This window comes from Muntiacus reevesi, chromosome 1 (assembly GCF_963930625.1).
Source record: "Muntiacus reevesi chromosome 1, mMunRee1.1, whole genome shotgun sequence".
Classification (NCBI taxonomy): Eukaryota; Metazoa; Chordata; class Mammalia; order Artiodactyla; family Cervidae; genus Muntiacus; species Muntiacus reevesi.
The window spans coordinates 195,098,468-195,118,722 of NC_089249.1; the positions used below are offsets into that span (position 1 = coordinate 195,098,468).

General features: G+C 42.6%; 1 protein-coding gene across 4 annotated transcripts in view; it reads right to left on the bottom strand.

The window, feature by feature from the left end:
• The window catches only part of INSR (insulin receptor), a 141,318-nt gene that overhangs the window by 102,908 nt on the left and 18,155 nt on the right, over positions 1 to 20,255 (bottom strand). For all 4 annotated transcript variants that reach the window (XM_065917844.1, XM_065917846.1, XM_065917845.1 and 1 more), the window contains exon 2: positions 19,382 to 19,933. In XM_065917844.1, coding sequence (XP_065773916.1) covers positions 19,382 to 19,933 — 552 coding nt within the window. The remainder of the gene's footprint in view (positions 1 to 19,381; positions 19,934 to 20,255) is intronic.

Sequence of the window (20,255 nt, forward strand, 5' to 3'; positions counted from 1 at the left end):
TCCTAAGCCCACGGGTCACACTAAAGAGCCTGAGCCCCACAACAGATTCCACATGATGCAATGAAGACCTGATGCAGCCAAATAAACAAATAAATATTTTTAAAATAACAAGTCAAAATTGTCTTCAGAAACTCTTTAGAAAACAAGAATGTTATGTAGTCAAAAACTGTGAGGGCAGCCAAAACCATGCTCAGGGGTGCATTCATGGCCTTAAAAGCTTTAATTTTATTAAAAGTGTGTTATTAAATTATTTACTCATTCATTCCCCAAAAAACAGACTTAAGGCATCTGGTGAGTCATCTAAACACTTCACACCAAAAGGAAAAAAAGAAGCAAAATGCATGCCTCATAATAATCTAAAAATGAAAAGGATTAATATTATAACAGTAACTAATGAACTGTGGGGAAAGAAAATTGATACATAAATCCAAGATCTGCTTTGCTAAAAAAAATGTGGCAAATCTAAATAGAAGGAAAGGAGAATATGCCAACAAGATATTTATTTAATGGCACACTATTAAATCTGATCATTTCAATGAAATGATCCCTAATAAAATACAAATCACAAAAGTTGACTCAAAAAGATCTCATCAGAGGTTAAAAAAAATTCTAGGCTGCATTCTATAACAAACTAGTATAAAAATTTTAAAGATATTAAAGAATTACTTCCTCAACAGTTTATTGCACCATGGGATTTCTCCAACAAATAATCATTTTCAAGAAAGTGTTAGTTCTGATGCCGTAGTTCTAAAACATTTAAAATGAAAACTTGCCTAGTTCATTTTAGGTGGCTAGGATATCAGATAACAAAACTTGATGAAGAGATTGCAAAGTAAAACAGACCAAAAACATAACAGAGTTTCACTCTTGAACACAGGTGGCAAAGATCCATAAAAACAAAGCAAATCGACTTCAACACTATACTAAAAGAATAATTCATCACAACCGGGTAGGGTTTACCACAGAGGAAAGCAAGGTTGATTTTATGCTAGGAAATCTATTAAACATGATTGTCAGATATCATTGTTAAATATTTAATATGAGTCTTGGTCAATAGAATAAGATTTTAAATGAAATGAAAGGTACAACATTTAGACATGATTTTTTTAATTTGTAGATAATAAAATTGCACACAATAAAAAATATTTAAAATTTACTAATTAATTTCACTAAAGGATCTGAATTCAGGATAAATATACTTATTTACAGTACTACCACCAACAAAAACTGTGTTATAGGAATTAAAAATCACCACAGCAAGAAATATATGGGATAAATATTTTTCAAAGCATAACATGAAAAGATTTGTAAAAATGGAGAAACTGATCACATACCCGCATGAAAAGGAAAAATATTAAGGTACTGATTACTCAAGTTAATATGCTGCTGTTGCTAAGTCGCTTCAGTCATGTCCGACTCTGTTTGACCCCATGGACTGCAGCCCACCAGGCTCCGCCGTCCATGGGATTTTCCAGGCAAGAGTACTGGAGTGGGTTGCCATTGTCTTCTCCACAAGTTAATATACAGATTTACAGATTAATATAATTTTTCATCAAAATTTCAATGGATTTCATGTGTATGGGAGGAGGTAAATTTGTAAATTCTTAAGTTTGACAAGAATAAACACTTTAAAAAAGTGTAATAGGAAAAAACTGAATCTACCATCAATAATACATACTCTAGATCTATAATAATTAAACCAGCATGGTACTGAAGAGACACAGATGAATAAAATAGAACTGATATCTCTGAAGCAGATCCTGGTTTTTTATTGAATTTAGTGTGTGCGTGTTCAATCATGTCCGACACTTTGCAACCCCATGAACTATAGCCCTCCAGAGTCCTCTATCCATGGAATTTTCCAGGCAAGAACACAGGAGTGGGTTGCCATTTCCTACTCCAGGGGATCTTCCCAACCCAGGAATCAAACTGTCATCTCTTTCGTCTCCAGCATTGCAGGTGGACTCTTTACCACTGGTGCCACGTGGGAAGCCAGGTATTTTGTAGTAGAAGGTGAAAAGAATGGCCACAAGTTCTTTTCCACTAATCAATACATAGCATCTATATCCACCCTCTTCCTTCAAGCTTTTCTCAACCCCATGACTTGCTGTGTGTGACCAATGGGGACTTAGCACATGGGAAGCAGAAAGAGACTTGAAAAACACTTGAGCACTAGGGAACTATGTCTTGTTATTCTGGGAAACTTGAGACCGTGACATGATCCAAACCCAAGTCAAGCTCATGAAAGATGAGTGACCACAGGGAGAAAAAACCAGCACCCCAGCAGACAGCCTATACCAAAAACCAGCCACATGGGTGAGGCCAAGCTAGACCACCCAGCTACCAGTCATCCCACCAGCTGATCCCAGAGACTGGAGATAACCAAGCCTGTGTCTTTGGTCAACTTGGGTGGTCCAACCCAGAAAACCCACTTAGAAAACTTAACTCACAGGATCATGAGCAAAGTAAATGACAGTTGTGCTGTGGAACTCTGCTCAGTGTTATGTGGCAGCCTGGATGGGAGGGAAGTTTGGGGGGAAATGGATACATGCATATGCATGATCTCTTCACCGTTCACCTGAAACTATCACAACATTGTTAAACAACTATACTCCAATACAAAATAAAAAGTTTTTAAAAAATGACAGTTGTGCAAAGTCAGTATGTTTCGGAGAAGGTCTGTCATGCAGCAAAAGCTAGCTGATGCAAGTTCCAAGAGAAGATCCCCTGTCATCCCAATAATGGAGAAGGAAATGGCAACCCACTCCACTACTCTTGCCTGGAAAGTGTTCTTGCCTGGAGAATCCCAGGGATGGGGGAGCCTGGTGGGCTGCCGTCTATGGGGTCGCACAGAGTTGGACACAACTGAAGCGACTTAGCAGCAGCATCCCAGTAAGCCACCCCCTTGTGGTTTAAGTTAGTCTGAGTAGATCCCCATCACCAGCAATCATAAGTTGACTCTGACGCTCAATGCTGAGCCAGGAAGACAAACTCAGGCTGATGTTCCCTCCCTTACTGCCTTACTCATCCTGAGTCCACTTCCTCTCTACCCTGTTACCTTGAAAGCACTCTGTTCCCCAGAGAAAGAGGAGAGGTCAAGAGGGAGCTGACACATTCCTCGTTCTCAGTCACCCATAGACATGATGACACTCTCAGCCCTGGTCAACACACCTACCCCTTCCTTGTTCCTCTTCTCGATTAGATGTCCCTATAATGGCCTCTTTGTTAGGCTCAACTTTCCCAAGCTACTCCTTCCTCTATTCCAGGGCTTACAAAGCTTGGCGGGGGCTGGGGGTGGGGAACTATTCATTGTTATACCTTATCTTTAAGGGGGAAAAAAATCAAACTCAAAGTAGAGAAAAGGAATAGGATTTTTTTTTTTTTTTTTTTTTTTTTTTGTAAAAAGAAGAGATATCAGCCAAAAGTTAAAGAAAAAAAACTTTAAGTCTGGGTTCCTTACCATTTCCTCATTTCACGTGAGGAAACAGAGGCTGAGAAGAGCTAGTCCAAGGTCACACAAGAGACTCAAAATTCAAGACCAGGTTTGCCTGACTTCAGAGCTAACTTTGGGCTTCCTTGGTGGCTCAGATGGTAAAGAATTTGCTTACAATGCAGGAGACCGGGGTTCCATCCCTGAGTCAGGAAGATCCCCTGGAGAAGGGAATGGCAACCCGCTCCAGTATTCTTGCCTGGAGAATCCCATGGACAGAGGAGCCTGGCAAGCTAACTTTAATCATGAAGTGAAATGCTCCAGAACAGTGCTACCCAACAGAACTTATGACAGTGATGGATAAGACCTACATTTGTGTTGTCCAAACATAGTGGATGCAATCAAGGGAGAAATGCTTCATTTTTATTTCATTGTAATTCATTTTAACTTAGCCACATACTGGACAGCACAGCTCTAGAATAACACTAAGTTGGTTCCACACCACCATCAAAGGGGGGAACCTTCAACATCCTTATGCTCCCTGAATCCCACCCACCCAACCAGGAGAAGTGGCAATTGAAAGAGGATAGGACCTTAAGGGGAAAAGACCATGAGGGCATTAGGTTACAACCAAACCTAGTAAAGTACTCTATAAATATTTTAATGTCTTCTAAAATAAAACAGACAGACAACCTGTTACCCAAAAACTGAGTTCACATCTTGGTGGGTGTTGAGCCAATGGACACAACAAAGCCAAAGATCTTAAGAAAGGATTTATTACTTGTTTCAAGTAAGGAGAATACCAGGGATCCCTCCCAAAGCAATGTCTCCCCCAAATTGGGAAAGTTTTAAGTTAAGGGCTTCCCTGGTGGCTCAGTGGTAAAGAATCCACCTGCCAGTGCAGGAGAGGTGGGTGTGATCCCTGGGTTGGGAAGATCCCCTGGAGAAGGAAAAGGCAACCCACTCCTGTATTCTTGCCTGGGAAATCCCATAGACAGAGAAGCCTGGTGGGCTGCAGTCCATGGGGTAGCAAACAGTTGGACATGTCTTAGAAACTAAACAACAACAACATGCATATTCATGAGGGGGCTTGAAGAGAGGAGAATTCAGCGAAACCTTGAGACAAAGGTAGACAGATTTTTAGTTGATTGAAGTGGGGGGTTGGTAAGCAAGAGCCAACATCATCCTTCTATCCTCCACATGTACTGGGGCTTTAGTTCCTGCAGAACTCAAAGGTATATGATTATGTATACAATATAATGCATGTGTGCATGCTAAGTCACTTCAGTCATGTTCAATTCTTTGTGACCCCGTGAACTGCAGCCCACCAGGCTCCTCTGTCCATGGGATTCTCCAGGTAAAAATAGGCATGTGTATATTATGAAGAACCAGGACCCTGCCCCAAGGTTGCACTATGGTTTCTGCATTCCCTCCTGTAACATCACTAATTACTGGGAGTTCCCTGGTGGCCTAGTGGTTAGGACTCCAGGCTTTCACGGCTGTGGCCTAAGTTCGATCTCTTGTTGAGGAACTAAGATCCTACAAGTTTCATGGCCAGAAAAAAAAACAACAAACTTTAATTACTGAGACCTATTCAAGGGCAAGCATTGCAGCCAGGCTTAGATCACAAAATGGGTTAGGCAAAAATAGGTTCTCCTATGTCCAATAAGCCACCCTTGATTCTTTTTTTCCAGGAACCCCCTACCCTATGTGTTTATAAACTGATGCCATGCTATGCTTATTCAGCTAGCAAGAACAGATTCTGAACAATGGATTCCCATTGTCCACTCCTGTTGGCTAGACCCCTTTCTAGAGCTTTCACAGAGTTGGGGAAAGCTTAGAGGAAAAAAAAACTCTGTGTAGGCAATATTTGCACTTTACATCAAGTGGGGGATAGAATCAATGTCATCTTCTGACTTTTTATTCTGAATTTGTAACTCTTATGCCCTGAGTCTATGTTAGCTTGCTTCATCCCTCCTCCCAAGATCTCAGGGTCAATATGCCAAGGTGTCCTTCACTTTCTGTCCCATCAGTCCTATTTTTCATCCTACCAAATGCCCATTGCTGTTTTCTGCAATCCCCAATAAATAAAACACTCCCAATGGCCAGGACTCCTCAAATAAAGTCAGGCAGTGTACCAAGTCAGTGGGTCTCAAAGACATCCTTTCAAAACTGTGAAAATCTGTGAAGAATTATGCCCTCATCTGAACCACATGGGCCTCTTTAAGACAATTCTCCAACTTTTTCTTCATCAAACTCATGCCCATATGGGACATCTTTCCTTTCTTGGATTCATCTACTGTTTTACTTCCAACACGTGTCTCAAGGTCTTCAGACTAAGTTGTCTTCTGTACAACCACAAATCCTAAGATCAACTTCTTGCTTTTTTTTCTCTCTTGCCCTTGTAAAATTCCTTTGCAAATAACCTTCATACCTTCCTCGCTTATAAAAATAATTTTCTTAGCAAAACTTGCCTTGGTTAAAGAACATAGAGTTTTGTTACAAAGTTCAGCCTGTGCCTTGTTTATCATAAACTAAAAATGGGAGGCCACTGAGGACTGTTTGACTACATAACAAAATTTTCAGGTTTTTGAAAAGGAAAAAAAATAATTCTTGAAGAGCCCACCACCACCCATACCCGTGCTCCAGAGGAGGAGCGACCAGAACGATTGCTTCTCAAAATGGTCCGTTGCAAATAGTCCTAGGGTGGAGCTAGGGGGTGGGGCAGTTGTTAAATAAAGCCCACTGAGGGACTAGAATCTGAGTCTGACCCTGACTCTGGAACCAGAGGACAGAAAGCCAAGCTGAACTGTTCCATGAGAAAGCAGTCAGCAACACTCAGATGGGGGGACATACCCCAGGTGGAGCAGCCCAGCTCTCCAACAGGGAGACTGGAAGAAAAAGAAAGGGATGGAGGAGGGTGCTGTCGATGAGGATTTTTACACTCAATGCTATTCAAATGTGGCGCTGGATCATTCTAGGAGGTAAGGGCTCTATCTGCATTGTAGGGTGGCAATCACTGCAGATGGTGACTGCAGCTATGAAATTAAAAGATGCTTTCTCCTTGGAAGAAAAACTATGACAATCCTAGACAGCATATTAAAAAGCAGAGACCTCACTTTGCTGACAAAGGTCTGTGTAGTCAAAGCTATGGTTTTTCCAGTAATCATGCATGGATGTGAGAATTGGAACATAAAGAAGGTTGAGTGCTGAAGAATTGATGCTTTCAAATTGTGGTGCTGAAGACTCTTGAGAGTCCCTTGGACTGCAAGGAGATAAAATCAGTCAATCCTAAAGGAAATCAACCCTGAATGTTCACTTGAAGGACTGCTGCTGAAGCTGAAGCTCCAATTCTTTGGCCACCTGATGCAAAGAACTGACTCAGTGGAAAAGATCCTGTTGCTGGGAAAGATTGAGGGCAGGAGAAGAGGGCAGCAGAGGATGAGATGTTTAGATGGCATCACTGACTCAATGGACATGAGTTTGAGCGAATTCCAGAAGATAGTGAAGGATGGAAAAGCCTGGCATACTGCAGTCCATGGGGTCTCAAAGAGTTGGACATGACTGAGCAACCAAACAACAACAATAATAACTGCATTGTAGGGTATTGAATGGCATCCATGACCTCCACCTACTCAATGTCAGTAGTATCACCCCCTACAATTTGCAACACCCGAAAATGTCTCTAGACATTGAAGAATGTCCTCTAGAGGTCAAAATCACCCACAGTTGAGAATCACTGCTATAGACCCAAAGAGACAGATCCTTTTTTTTTTTTTAATGGTTGAGACTAAACTATATTGTCTAGAGATTCACATTCGAGTGATCAAACAGAAAGATGTGACTAGTAGAAAAGACAGGACAGTGACCATTTGGTGGCTGGAGGGAGAAGGGGGACCGTGTCTAGAGTGGGGACCATGGAAGGACTTCCAGAGGCAGCGTTGCTGGCAAAGTACTGTTGCTCAGCCAGGCTTGGGGGGATTATAAAGTTGCCGTGTGCACGCTCTGTCACTCAGTCATGTCTGACTCTTTGAGACCCCATGGACTGTAGCCCACCGGGCTCCTCTGTCCATGGGAATTTCCAGGCAAGAATACTGAAATAAGTTGCCATTTCCTGCTCCAGGGGATCTTCCCAACCCAGCAATCAAACCCACACCTCTTGAGTCTCTTGCATTGACAAAAGGATTCTTTACCACTGAGCCAGCTGCATACCAAAACTGAAAGATCTCACATGCTGCCACTAAATATTCCACACACTACAATGAAAACAGAAGATCCTGAATGCTGCAACCAGGACCCAGCACAGCCAAACAAATACATTTAAAAAAACTTCTATAATAAAAAGGACAAATGATCCTCTACCCCAAACCTTCCAGGCATTTAACAAATGTGGGCTCTATCTACCAGGTGCCCCACAGTGCCTAGTTGATGAACACACTTTACCCTGTGCTTCTATGTCTTGTGGCTTGAGTTTGGGCTGGGCGATCTCAGTCCATTTCCCAAACCTGGAATCCAAGAAAAGTAGCCCAATCTGCTGCTACTCATATGGTCCCACCCATGATGGACAACAGGAGCCCAAGGAAAGCGAGTCTTTTTTTATCTGTTTCCTTGCTATTGCTTAGTCGCTGAGTTGTGTCCAACTCTTTGTGACCCCATGAACTGTGTCATGCCAGGTTCCTCTGTCCATGAGGCTTCCCAGGCAAGAACACTGGAGTGGGTTGCCATTTCCTTCTCCAAGGGATCTTCCTGACCCAGGGATCGAACCTGCATCTCCTCCTACATTGGTAAGCAGATTCTTCACCATTGAAGCAGCTGGGAAGCCCCATTTGTTTCCTACTCTTGACTTTATGTCTAAGTGTGGGCAGGCATTTAGTTTGAGCTAACAAAAGACTCTATGCTCAGTTCCTCAGTCGTGTCCAACCTTTTGTGACCCTGTAGACTGTAGCCCGCCAGACTCCTCTATCCATGGGATTTTCCAGGCAAGAATACTAGAGTGGGTTACCATCTCCTAGTCCAAGTAAAGACTCTAAGCCCAAGACAAAGAGAGGAAGAGGGAGAAGGAGAGGTGGGGGACTGGGTCAGGGGTAGATAAAGAGAAGGGAGAGCTGAGGTTAAGGGGGAGAATAGGGAGGCGAAGCAGAGGAGAGAGGGGAAGAAGGAAGAGGAGACAAAGGACACAATTTTGAAACCCCACCACCCACATCAGTTCTCTTTTACTGGGAAAGGGAACATTCTATGAGGCACAAGTGTGTAGAGAGAGAAGTACTGACCACAGGGAATACCTGGGCTCCCAGCCTGACCAGAGCTAAGGTCCCCAGGACAGCCATGGGGCATTTCAGGTGTTCAGCTACAGAGAAGAGATTTTTAATTCTGAAAAAGGGTACGGTGACGGGATGGGAAATAACTGGTCAACAAATTTCGTCAAGGAGGTGGGAGAAAAAGAAAAACTCATCAGACCAGTTACCACATTACCAGTCGGCCACCTTTCCATAATTATGTATTTAACTCTACCCTACCTTTTTCTAAAGGACTGGGTCAATTTATTTCTCTAAATTAAAAGGTAGTTGAATGAGTATCCCTAAGCCCCACCCACCCACCCACACAGGAAGGCAAGAACTTGTGAGAACTGTAGGCCTATATCTTCATTAAAAAATTTTCAAACTATACTGTCCCTGAGATGCCAGATGACTATGCGGTCAACTGGTCTACCTTTCTTCAGTGCCTCGAGCCTACTGAAACACTTTCTGCCTACCTAGCTTATCTCCTTATTGTTATTTATTTGACTTTCTCTCAGACTCAGCAAGGACTGTGTGGTCCCAGTAGCAAGCCTAGCTCAGGACAGCTATCTACTCAATATCAGTGGAAAACAACCCATCCTGATTGTAGCCCCAAGTGTAACCTCTGTGATCTCTCCACCTTACCCACAGGAAAACTTCTAGCACTCAGAGCACATGATTGCACAAGCCTCTCTTCACAGTATAAGCAGCCTTCTTACTCTCGCCCTGAAGACCTCTGTGCTTTCGTCATTGCCTTTCCATCCACCTGGACACCCTTCCCTCTTATCCTCCAAGCATATTTGCCACACAACCAAATTACACCTTTTCAACCACTCCAGCCTAAGATAATCTCTCTCCTTCTATGGATGCCATGGCAAGTCATCATCAATACTGGGGAAGGAAGTTCTACTCTCTAGAAATATATATATATATATATATATGCAATGTTATTTACTTATATATTTTATCTTTGGCTTCACTGGGTCTTTGTTGCTGCACATGGGCTTTCTCTAGATATGGCAAGTGGAGGCTACTCTTCGTTGTGGTGTGCAGACTTCTCACTGAAGTGGCTTTTCTTGTTGCAGAGCATGGGCTCTAGGGTATGAGGGCTTCCGTAATTGTGGCACTCGGGCTTAGTTGCATGTGGAATCTTCCTGGACCAGGAATCAAACCCATGTCCCCTGCACTGGCAGCTGGATTCTTAACCACTGGGCCACCAGAGAAGTCCATACTCTCTAGGATATTTGTTCTCTCCTGTTATACAAAACCCAATCATTTCCAAAATTAAGAGTTTACTTAAAAAATTCTGATCATCTCAGTGATCAAGAAATGATAAAGACCACAAAACTTTTTCAGTATAGTGCTTTTAATTCTCTCCTAGATATTAAAACAAAAAAGAATACAAACTAAATACTCAAATGGGCCTCTGTACTACATGATCTGTTGCCTTTTTTCTAATTATTACTATTATTCGAGATCCTGTACACATTAGACTTTTCTGTTTTCTGCATGGACTGCAATGGCATAGCCACAGAGGAATTTAATTTATCAACATTCTGAAGTGTTATCTAGAGAACATCATGATTTCAGGTGCCCCAGCACCAAACATGTCTAGAATCACTGGTCTGATGATTCAGTGGGGGAAGAGGGGGGGTCTCTCTTGCCTTGTGACATCCTGCTCACTGGGCTGCCTTGAATGGTTAATTGGCTCCTGCCTTTTAACTCCCCAGCCACATTGAGAGCTCCTGAAGGGCAAGGATGATATTCCATTCTTTCCAACCCCCTCACGACAGTGCCAGCAAGGAACAGAGGGACTGCTTTGGCCTGATGCTAAGATGTCCCAACTTCCACTGAAAACAAGCATCTACCTTCAAAGGTCCTCCTCATTTTTTAAGGGGCACAGCCAAGAACAGATGATGGTACTTTTTTTTTTCTTTAAAGAGCCATACAATTTTGGTCCATACAGCTTCCACGGGCAAGACGTAAATGAATAAACGACCAAGCATGACTGTATTCCAATGAAACTCGATTTAGGGACACCAAAATGTTAACTGCAGATAATTTTCACCTTTCATAAAATACTACTCTTTAGATTTTCCCCTCAATCTTTGTATTTTTAAAATTTATTTTATTGAAGTATAGTTGATTTACAATGCTGTGTTACTTTCTGCGGCACAGCAAAATGTTTACATATACATTCTTTTTTATATTCTTTTCCTTTATGGTTTATCACAGGATATTTTTAGTATGGTTCCCTGTGCTGTGCAATAGGACCCTGTGGTTTATCCATCCTATATATGAGTTTGCATCTGCTAATCCCAAATTCCCAATCGATCCCTCCCTCACCCGGCCTTGGCAACCACAAGTCTGTTTTCTATGTCTGTATCTTCAATCTTTTTAAAGTAGAAAAAAACATTCTTAGCTCATGGGCCACACAAAAATGCTGGAGGACTGAATTGGCCCATGGGTTATAGTTTGCTGACCAGTCAATGGTTTTAGACCAGACAAGTCTGAGATCAAACCATTTCCCAGCAAAGTCTCCTAGAATAAGTTTCTGAATTACCATCCAAGCCTGAGTGTCCCTTCTGCAAAATGGGAATAACATCTTCTCATAGGCTACCATAAGGATTCCATGAGTCACAGCTTGTCAAATTCTTAGCACAGAGCTTAGTGCATTTTAAGTGCCCAATAAGCATTAGCTAGTAATAAGTGATTAAAGATGTCATTGTTTATCTTCGTGACAGGTCCTGAGGACACAACTATAAATGCCATGGTCCCTGTGTTCAGGAGAACTCAGTGTGATGGAGGAGATAGCTAACTTAAGATGGGATGAAAGAAGACATACAAATGGCCAAGAGGCACATGAAAAGATGTTCAACAGAAATGCAAATCAAAACTACAATGAGGTACTACCTCACATTGGTCAGAATGGCCATCATCAAAAACTCTACAAACCAATAAATGCCAGGGAGGGCATGGAGAAAAGGGAACTTTCCTATACTGTTGGTGGGAATGTAAATTGGCAGCCACTACAGGCCCTGGTGGCTCAGATGGTAAAGAATCTGCAATGCTGGAGAGCCGGGTTCAATCCCTGGGTCTGGAAGATCTCCTGGAGAAGGGAATAGCCTCCCATTCCAGTATTCTTGCTTGGATAATGACATAGACAGAGGAGCCTGGCATGCTGCAGTTCATAGGGTCACAAAGAGTCGGACATGACTAAAGCAACTGACATGGGCACGCACAATGGAGAATAGTATGAAGATTTTTTTAAATACTAAAAACAGAGCTACCATATGATCTAGCAATTCCACTCCTGGGCATATATTCAGAGAAAATCATAATTCGAAAAGATACATGTCCCCAAAAGTTCATGGCAGCACTACTTACAATAGCCAAGATATGGAAGCAAACTAAATGTCAATCAACAAGAAATGGATAAATTATGTGGTGACTTATCTACAATGGAATATTACTCAGCCATAAAAAAGAACATAATAATACCATTCACAGCAACATGGATGGACCTAGAGATGATCACACTGAGTGAAATGTCAGACAAATATTATATGATATTGCTTACATGTGGAATCTAAAAATAAATGGTACAAATGAATCTATTGACAAAACAGAAAGAGTCACAGATAGAGAAAACAAACCGATGATTACCAAAGGGAAAAGCAGGGGAGGGGTAATTTGGCAGGCTGGGATTAACATATACACATTATTATACAAAAAATAGGTAATGAAAAAGAACCTACTGTATAGCACAAGGAATTCTAATCAATACTCTGTAATGACCTATAGGGGACTAGAACCTATAAAAGAATGAATATATGTATAACTGATTCACTCTGTTACACAGCAGAAACCAATACAACATTGTGAATCAACTATGCTCCATTAAAATTTAATTTGAAAAAATGATGAGATAGGAAGGGTGATAGGGAAAGGCAGCCAGAATGTTGACAGGGCCAATTCTAGGGCGTCTCCCCACCCCAGATTTCTTTGTTCTCTGTAGTTCCCCCAACTTTCCACAATGAGCACAGGTAAGCCCAGTGGTTAAGAGCTCAGATTCCAAGCCAGAATACCTGGGTTTGGGGATCAAAGCCCATCTCTACTACTTATGAATGATGTGACCCTGGACAAGTGGCTTCACCTCCTGGGGCTCCCAGGACCTCATCTGTAAGGAGAAATCATTGGAAGAGCTTGCTGCCGTATTGTAAGCAAAGCAACTTAGTGTCTGGCACAAAATAATTCACTAAGAAGGCTCTGATTATTACAATAGCAGAGGCAAAGTTAAAAAATGGAAGAAGCGGGGGAAAAGTGTCAACCTGAATTTCAGACCTCTGCCTCAAAGCAAACCCTTCAAGAGTGACTGTGTGTGCATTTAAAAATGTCGTGCTTAATATCAACAGAGCACCTTAACCTTCAGAAAATCTGAAACACAGCATGCCTATGTCAATTCAGTCATGTCCGACTCTGTGTGACCCTATGGACTGTAGCCTGCCAGGCTCCTCTGTCCATGGGATTCTCCAGGCAAGAATACTGGAGTGGGCTGCCACATCCTCCTCCAAGGGATCTTCCCAACCCAGGGATGGAACCTGCATCTCTTGCATCTCCTGCATTAGCACGCAGGTTCTTTACTACTAGTGACACCTGGGAAGCCCTCCGAAACAGATGGAGATGCAAACTCAGGGAGAGACTCACCTCCCTCTGCCTCCTGCTCCTTCCTGCTTTCTTACAGATGTCCCTATGTCACCAGCCAGCTTCCTGGTACCCAGCATGCCCCAGACTCACCCTCTCCTCTGACTGGCAGAAGTAGTTGGGGTGGCCTCCCAGGGGAAAAAAAAATAGGTAGGTTTGGCTAGAGCAGCTGGTCAAGCAAGTCCTGTGGTTTCTGGTCTCCCCAAAAGCCCAAAGCGGAGGCACCAAGTGAAGAAAATTATTTTCCCTCTGGGGCTGTACGTCCAAGCACCCAGTTCTCATGGTGGGTTTTCGTCTGCCTGCCCTAAGACCAAAATCAGAAATGGAGCCAAGCTTTGACAGACACTCACCCAGGAGCTGGTCTGCCCAGAGAGGCTGGTGAACTCATGGCACCTAGGAGAAGCTTCCAGAACATTCACCAAGTGCCAGGTGCTGGGATAAGTGTACCCCTAGGTATCATTTCATTTAACCCCCTAAACTGCAACCCTGACAAGCAGGTGCCACAATTATTTGAACGCTTCAGATGGGGAAGCACAGGTTTAGTCCAGCTCATGCACCATGAACTGCAGGACAGGACTCCGAACAATTCCTGTAACTGCTTGAAAATGGGTCCAGCAAGGCCAATCTTTGAGGTCTTTTTTTAAAACGTTTTTATTCATCTTCTAGGTGGTAACCATTTCCTTAAAAAAATTTTTTTTTAAATTTATTTATTTTTGGCTGCACTGGGTCTTCATTGCTCTGTGCGGGCTTTCTCTAGTTGCACCTCACGGGCTTCTCGCTGCAGTGGCTTCTTTTGTTGCAGAGCACAGGTCTAGAGCAAGGGCTCAGCATTGTGGTGCACAGGCTCAGCTGCTCCTCGCCATGTGGGATCTTCCCAGACCAGGGATCGAACCCGTGGTCTCCTGCATTAGCAGGCAGATTCTTGACCACTAGATCACCAGGGAAGTCTGACTTTCAGGGTCTTAATGACCCATCCACGTAGGGGGCAGGGAGAGATTTTCTGATCCAGAAGACTAGAGCGTCACCCCGTGCTTTCACCCACAGATCCTCCCTCTTGTCACTCATCCCACAAGTGCATTCAGTCACATGTTCAATGTCTGCATTTGCTACCAGAAGGTCCTCTCCAAGGAGACAGGGGCTGGTCACTTCTGTGGCCCCAAGGACCGCAAGACCTGGCACACAGTAGGTTCTCAATAAACACACCTTGTGACCAAGCTTACATAGACTCCATCTCCACTCTGCTCATTCAGAGTTCCTTGTATTTGACCTCCATTGGCATCTCCACCCCAAATAGGTAGACAGAGTGATGGAGAGGAAGCAGCTCAAGACACACGCCAGAGTGATTATCCTTTTAATTTATTTTAACCATTGAGAACCTTCTTTTCTCTCTTTGCCCAAACCATCATTGTTTAGGGATCAGGTAGAAAAGGAGACATTGTAGAGAATGTTTAAACTGGGTCCAGAGGACAACCCAACACCTTCATCCCAACAGTCTGTCTGTCTGGTCTGATCTGTCTTTTCTCTTTAGAGTTAAAAGGGTATTTTACAAATTCTTGGTTTTTTTTCTAGTTCTACTTGAATATATACATAAAATCATTATGAAATTAGCTATCCATTCTTGATAAAGTGCAAATATGATTTTCCATGGATTTTCTTTTTATCAGTGTGGTACCTATGACATTTAAAAACTCCATCAAAATATTTCCCCCTCTTTAGGTCTTATTTTGAGATAGGTTAATTTGCTACCCAAAAGTATACTTTTTTCCTGTCCTGAAAGTTTCTCATTCTTCTTAGCTTTCACAGATGCAATCATCCTAACACTCTTAATATCCTGTTTTCTAATAATTATGGATGTGAATTAATGTTAAAAAAGAAGAACAAATAATGATTCACTCTGCTTAATTGATTATCCACGTGTATGGGTGGGTCATTATTGCAACACAGAATATCTACACTTCAGATCCCTAGAAGAAAACAAAATCTTAAACTCTTTGTTTTTGAATTATACATCTGATCTGGAATAATGATCTTTATGGAGGACTCTCTGAAAAGGATGCAATCTGTCCTTTTCTCTAGATTTCTGGTCTGCTTACAGACCTTGGAGATTTCCAGAACCTGGCAATCATGCAAGAAAAAGGCTCAAGGAGGTGTTGGAGAGGACTCGAGGGAAATTGAGGACTTGATGTACTTTTCACAGGTTTGTATCTGTTGCCTAAGACAGGGTGGGAGGAGTATCTTCTAAAGATTCCTTTCAGTCTTTTTTACCTTGGAAAATCCCACACAGTGTTGGGTAAGCCTTCTAAAGCCACAGCAACAAAGTAACATAAGCATTTTAAAAGCCAGAGAAGTATGCCCATGTTCATAGCAGCATTGTTCACAAGAGCCAAAAGGTGGAAATGACCCATATGTCCATTGATGAATGGATAAACAAAATGTGGTCTATTCATACAATGGCATATTATTTAGCCCTAAAAAATAAGGAAATTCTGACACCTGCTACAACATGGATGACCTCAAGAACATTATATTCAATGAAGTAAGTCAGACATAAAAATACAAGTGAAAAAAAAAAGACAAATACTGTATGATTCCACTTATATGAGATCCCTAAAGAAGTCAAATCCGTAGAGACAGAAAGTAGATGGTACAGGCAGGGTGCTGGGGGAGGGGATGGGGAGTGTTTAATGGGGACAGTGTTCCAGTTTGGCAAGATGAAAAAGTTCTGGAGACGGACGGTGGGGATGGTTGCACAACAATTGACTGTACTTAGTGTCACCGAGCTGTGTATTTTAAACAGTTAAGATGGTAAACTTTATGTTATGTATATTTTATCACAATGAAAGAAATTGAAGGGGCAAAAAGCCAGAGCTGAGTTGTACTGGATAGACAAGAGTGTAGCTTCAAAAAACAGTCATTTCTGGTCGTCTGTGACCAGGACAGGACAATGCCTTCCTTGGTACCAAAAGAATTGATGCGTTCAGACTGTAGTGCTGGAGAAGACTCTTCAGAGTTCTTTGGACAGCAAGGAGATCAAGCCAGTCAATCCTAATGGAAATCAACCCTGAATATTCATTGGAAGGACTGACGCTGAAGCTGAAGCTCCAATACTTTGGCCACCTAATGTGAAGAGCTGACTCATTGGAAAAGACCCTGATGCTGGGAAAGATTGAGGGCAGGAGAAAGGGGTGACAGAGCATGAGATGGTTGGATGGCATCACTAACTGAATTTGAGCACACTCTGGGAGATAGTGGAGGACAGGGAAGGCTGGCATGCTGCAGCCCATGAGTCTGCAAAGAGTCAGACACGACTTAGTGACTAACAGAGGACCCCACCACAGGGTTACAAACCAGAAGCAAACACTGATTCCATATGCCAGGAACCCGTACCTGGCACAGGGCTCAGCTTCTCAGCTGCAACCTTATACGCAAAGCCACGCCTTCTCTGGTGATGAAACCCCCAGGGTAGAAAAACAAGCCTTGTTCTCCAAAGCACAAGATTAAAAACAAAACCTACTCAAAACATCACGGACATTTTTGCAGATAATACCATCCTGGATATTTTGACTAAAATGGGTACAGAAATAAATCCACAGAGGAATGTCTTAAATTATATCTCAAGACGTGTGAGTATGGAGCAAAAATAAGAAACTGATTTTGGAGAACAGAGCATTAGGATAAAAGTGTTCACTGTTTTCCCCCAATGCCCCAGCTACTAGTAAGCTTCCCACCTCTAAACAGAGCAGGCACCCCTGCCCCCAAAAAACACACACAGAGATGCTATTTTTGTATCTCAGATGTGGTGCAAACTCCAGCCATCTTTTATTAGCTGTGTGGCCTTAGGCAGGTTAAAAACCTCTCTGGTCTCTAAAACAAGGATAACAGAATTCCCGTTGCAGCTGTGTATCCTTCTAACATGGTAGGGCCTACACGGCCTCTCCTCTCCTCACCACCAAAGAAGGTAACCCCCTTACCTCCAAATTCATCAGGCTATTCACTCCCACCCAGATTATTCAACCCCACCACCACCTCAGAAATCTCCCGGTTCTTCTGTGAAACTCCAAACCCATGGGTGGTCCTCTACTTCCGCCAAGACTTTGCCCCAGTTTTGATCTTTCTTCTTGATCACAGCTTGGCTTCTCTGTGTCCCTGACCTACCGACGTTCTCAAGATTCTTCCACGACATAATAACCATTGTTCCCTCCTCCATCCACAAACCACCAGATTCTCCCTCCCCTCACTGGCCAAACTCTCAAAAAAGAGGTATCTGCTCTCTTACCTCCTGTTTTCTCACATTCAGCATCTCCATCCATGATGACTCCTTCCTGGAACTTGAAGGACCCCTCCCTGCTGAGTCTATGGATTCTACTCAGGACTGACTTCTCCATAGCTGTGTGGCTTCTCCATAGCTTTGGGCTCAGGTGAGAAAACCCTCCTTTCTCCCTTCCCTTATCTTTTGTGATAAAATCTTTAAGCCACCCACTCACTTTCTCCTGTCTCCATCTCACATTTGCTAATTCTTCCCAGGGAATTTCACAGCATGTGAAAGAGTCAATAAAACAATAAACAATTAACAAGCTTGTGTTCAGAACTAGCTTTCTTGGATATCAAAACATTATAAAACTACATGGATTAGAACGGTAATAACTTCAGCACGTGGAAAGGCAGTCATAGAAACTCAGAAACAGACCCCCAAATCAATGATGAAGGGGTAAATTTCTGCAATAAATGGCCTTGAGCCCCCAACTAATTATTTGGGGGAAAATGGATACCCTTGACAAATTTTTTAATGATAATAATTAAAGTTAAGAGAAAACTTGGAGGAAAAACACTTTCATTTTATGGATAGAAAGGGACTTTCTAAGCATAAAATAATATGAGATGCATGCAAAAACTCAGGTCTGAACTCCATAAACATTTTAAGCTTCTCTGGCAACGGACAGCCAGAGTATTTTCATCACTGAACAAAAACATCTGAAAATGTAATTGGCAAAGAGTTAGCAGTCTTTGCTATGAAAACCACACGCAGATTAATATTTCAAAAACCACTAAGGCACTGAAAGACAAATGGACAAAGGATGTGAACAGGAAGAAAAAACCTAAATGATAAATAAACATGTTTTAAAAGGCTCAACCCTGACAGCAATCAAAGAAATGCAAATAGAAACAATGACAACACACCAGCTCCTCCCTCCAGTAAATTATGAAAGATTTTTCAAACAACACTCCAAGCTAGCCAAGGTGTTCACTCTCAGCCAGCGCTAGGAGGAGTGCCCATTGGTACAACATTTCCGGAAAGCCATTTGGCAATCAATATCAAGAAACTTTGACCCAGAAATTTCACTTCTGGAAAACCAAAACCTGAAGGGGGGAAAAAATGCTCAATAAAGCTTCCACACCAGAATGTTCAACCCTCTTTGTGAAAACTAGAAATAATTTAAATACCCAATGACAGGGAAAGTTAATTAAATACAGACACAACAGAGCCACTAGCGGGAAATACCCCCAGTAATCGTGGAATAAAGATGGCTGCTTTGTTTTTATCCTTTACACATTCCTTTTTCCAAATGCATACCATGAGCAATCTTGAATCAGACAAGAATCACATTTCCTTTCTTCAACAGCAAAATCCATACTCATCTGCTATGTCAAGCAAGAGGAATATTCAACCAGCTAGCTCAGGTGTTGGCAAAATCCGGCCCACCACTTGGTTTTGTAAATAAAGTTTTATTGAAACACAGCCATGCCCGTATATTTATTGCCCATTGTTGCCAGGTGGCTGCTTCCCCAGTCCAATAGCAGGGTTGAGTAGTTGCAATAGAGACTGTATAGACTGCAAAGGTTAAAGTTTATTTATTATCTGAGCCTTTGCAAAACAAGATTTGTCACCACCTGAACTAGTGAACATTTCCAGCATCTTTTTAATGAGTCAAGTCACATGAAATTGTTTAGAATCCAGAGAACTCTGACATACCTTTCTGGCAGTGGCTGTGTGTCCAGCACCGCTCCACAAACTGCCCATTGATGACAGTGGCAGGGCAGTTGGTCTTGCCCTTGGCAGTGCCTGGACAAATGTCCCCACACTCCTCATTGTCATCTTTGTTCAGCACGATGTAATTATCCTCCACGGAATCCAGGATGCGAGACCAGTCGATGGTGGCCAGGTAGCAGAGTTCATTGTTCTTCTCGATGCGGACGGAACCCCGGGTGATGTTCATCAGGTTGTAGAGGCCAAGCTCCTTCAGATGAACCATTTCAAAGATGACCAAGGCATAGTTAAAGAAGAGGCGCGAGCCTCGGATGACCGTGAGGTTGGGGAACAAGTCCTTCAGGCTCTCCAGTCCATAGACCCGGAAGAGCAGCAAGTAATCAGTGATCATGATGAGTTTGGGGAAACTGAGGTCTCGGAAGTCCTCAGGTCTTGTTTTGAACATCAACAGAATCTGCAAATGTCCTTCAATGACCGAGCAGTTGGCCAGCTCATGCAGCCGGGTGAGATTATTCCGGATATCCATACCGGGGCACACTGGAAGTGCAAACAAGCAGAGAGCAAGACAGATGAGCAAACATCCCATGGATGGTTTATAAGAATGAGTGGCAGGGCAGCCATGTGGCTACATGACCTGGGCCCCACGCCTGCTCAGAAGGGCCTTGCCCTGGGCTTAATGTTCTTTCATCCATCTTGAAATCCTTAAGCATTTTTGGGTGAGGGGGTCCCAAGATTTCATTCTGCACTGAACCCCATGGTTTCTATAGCCAGCCCCCATCAGTGGGTTTCTCCGTAAAGTGTCCATGCCTAAGTAATTACTCTCAAAAGCCAAAAAACCTGAATAATAATAATTCCTTTG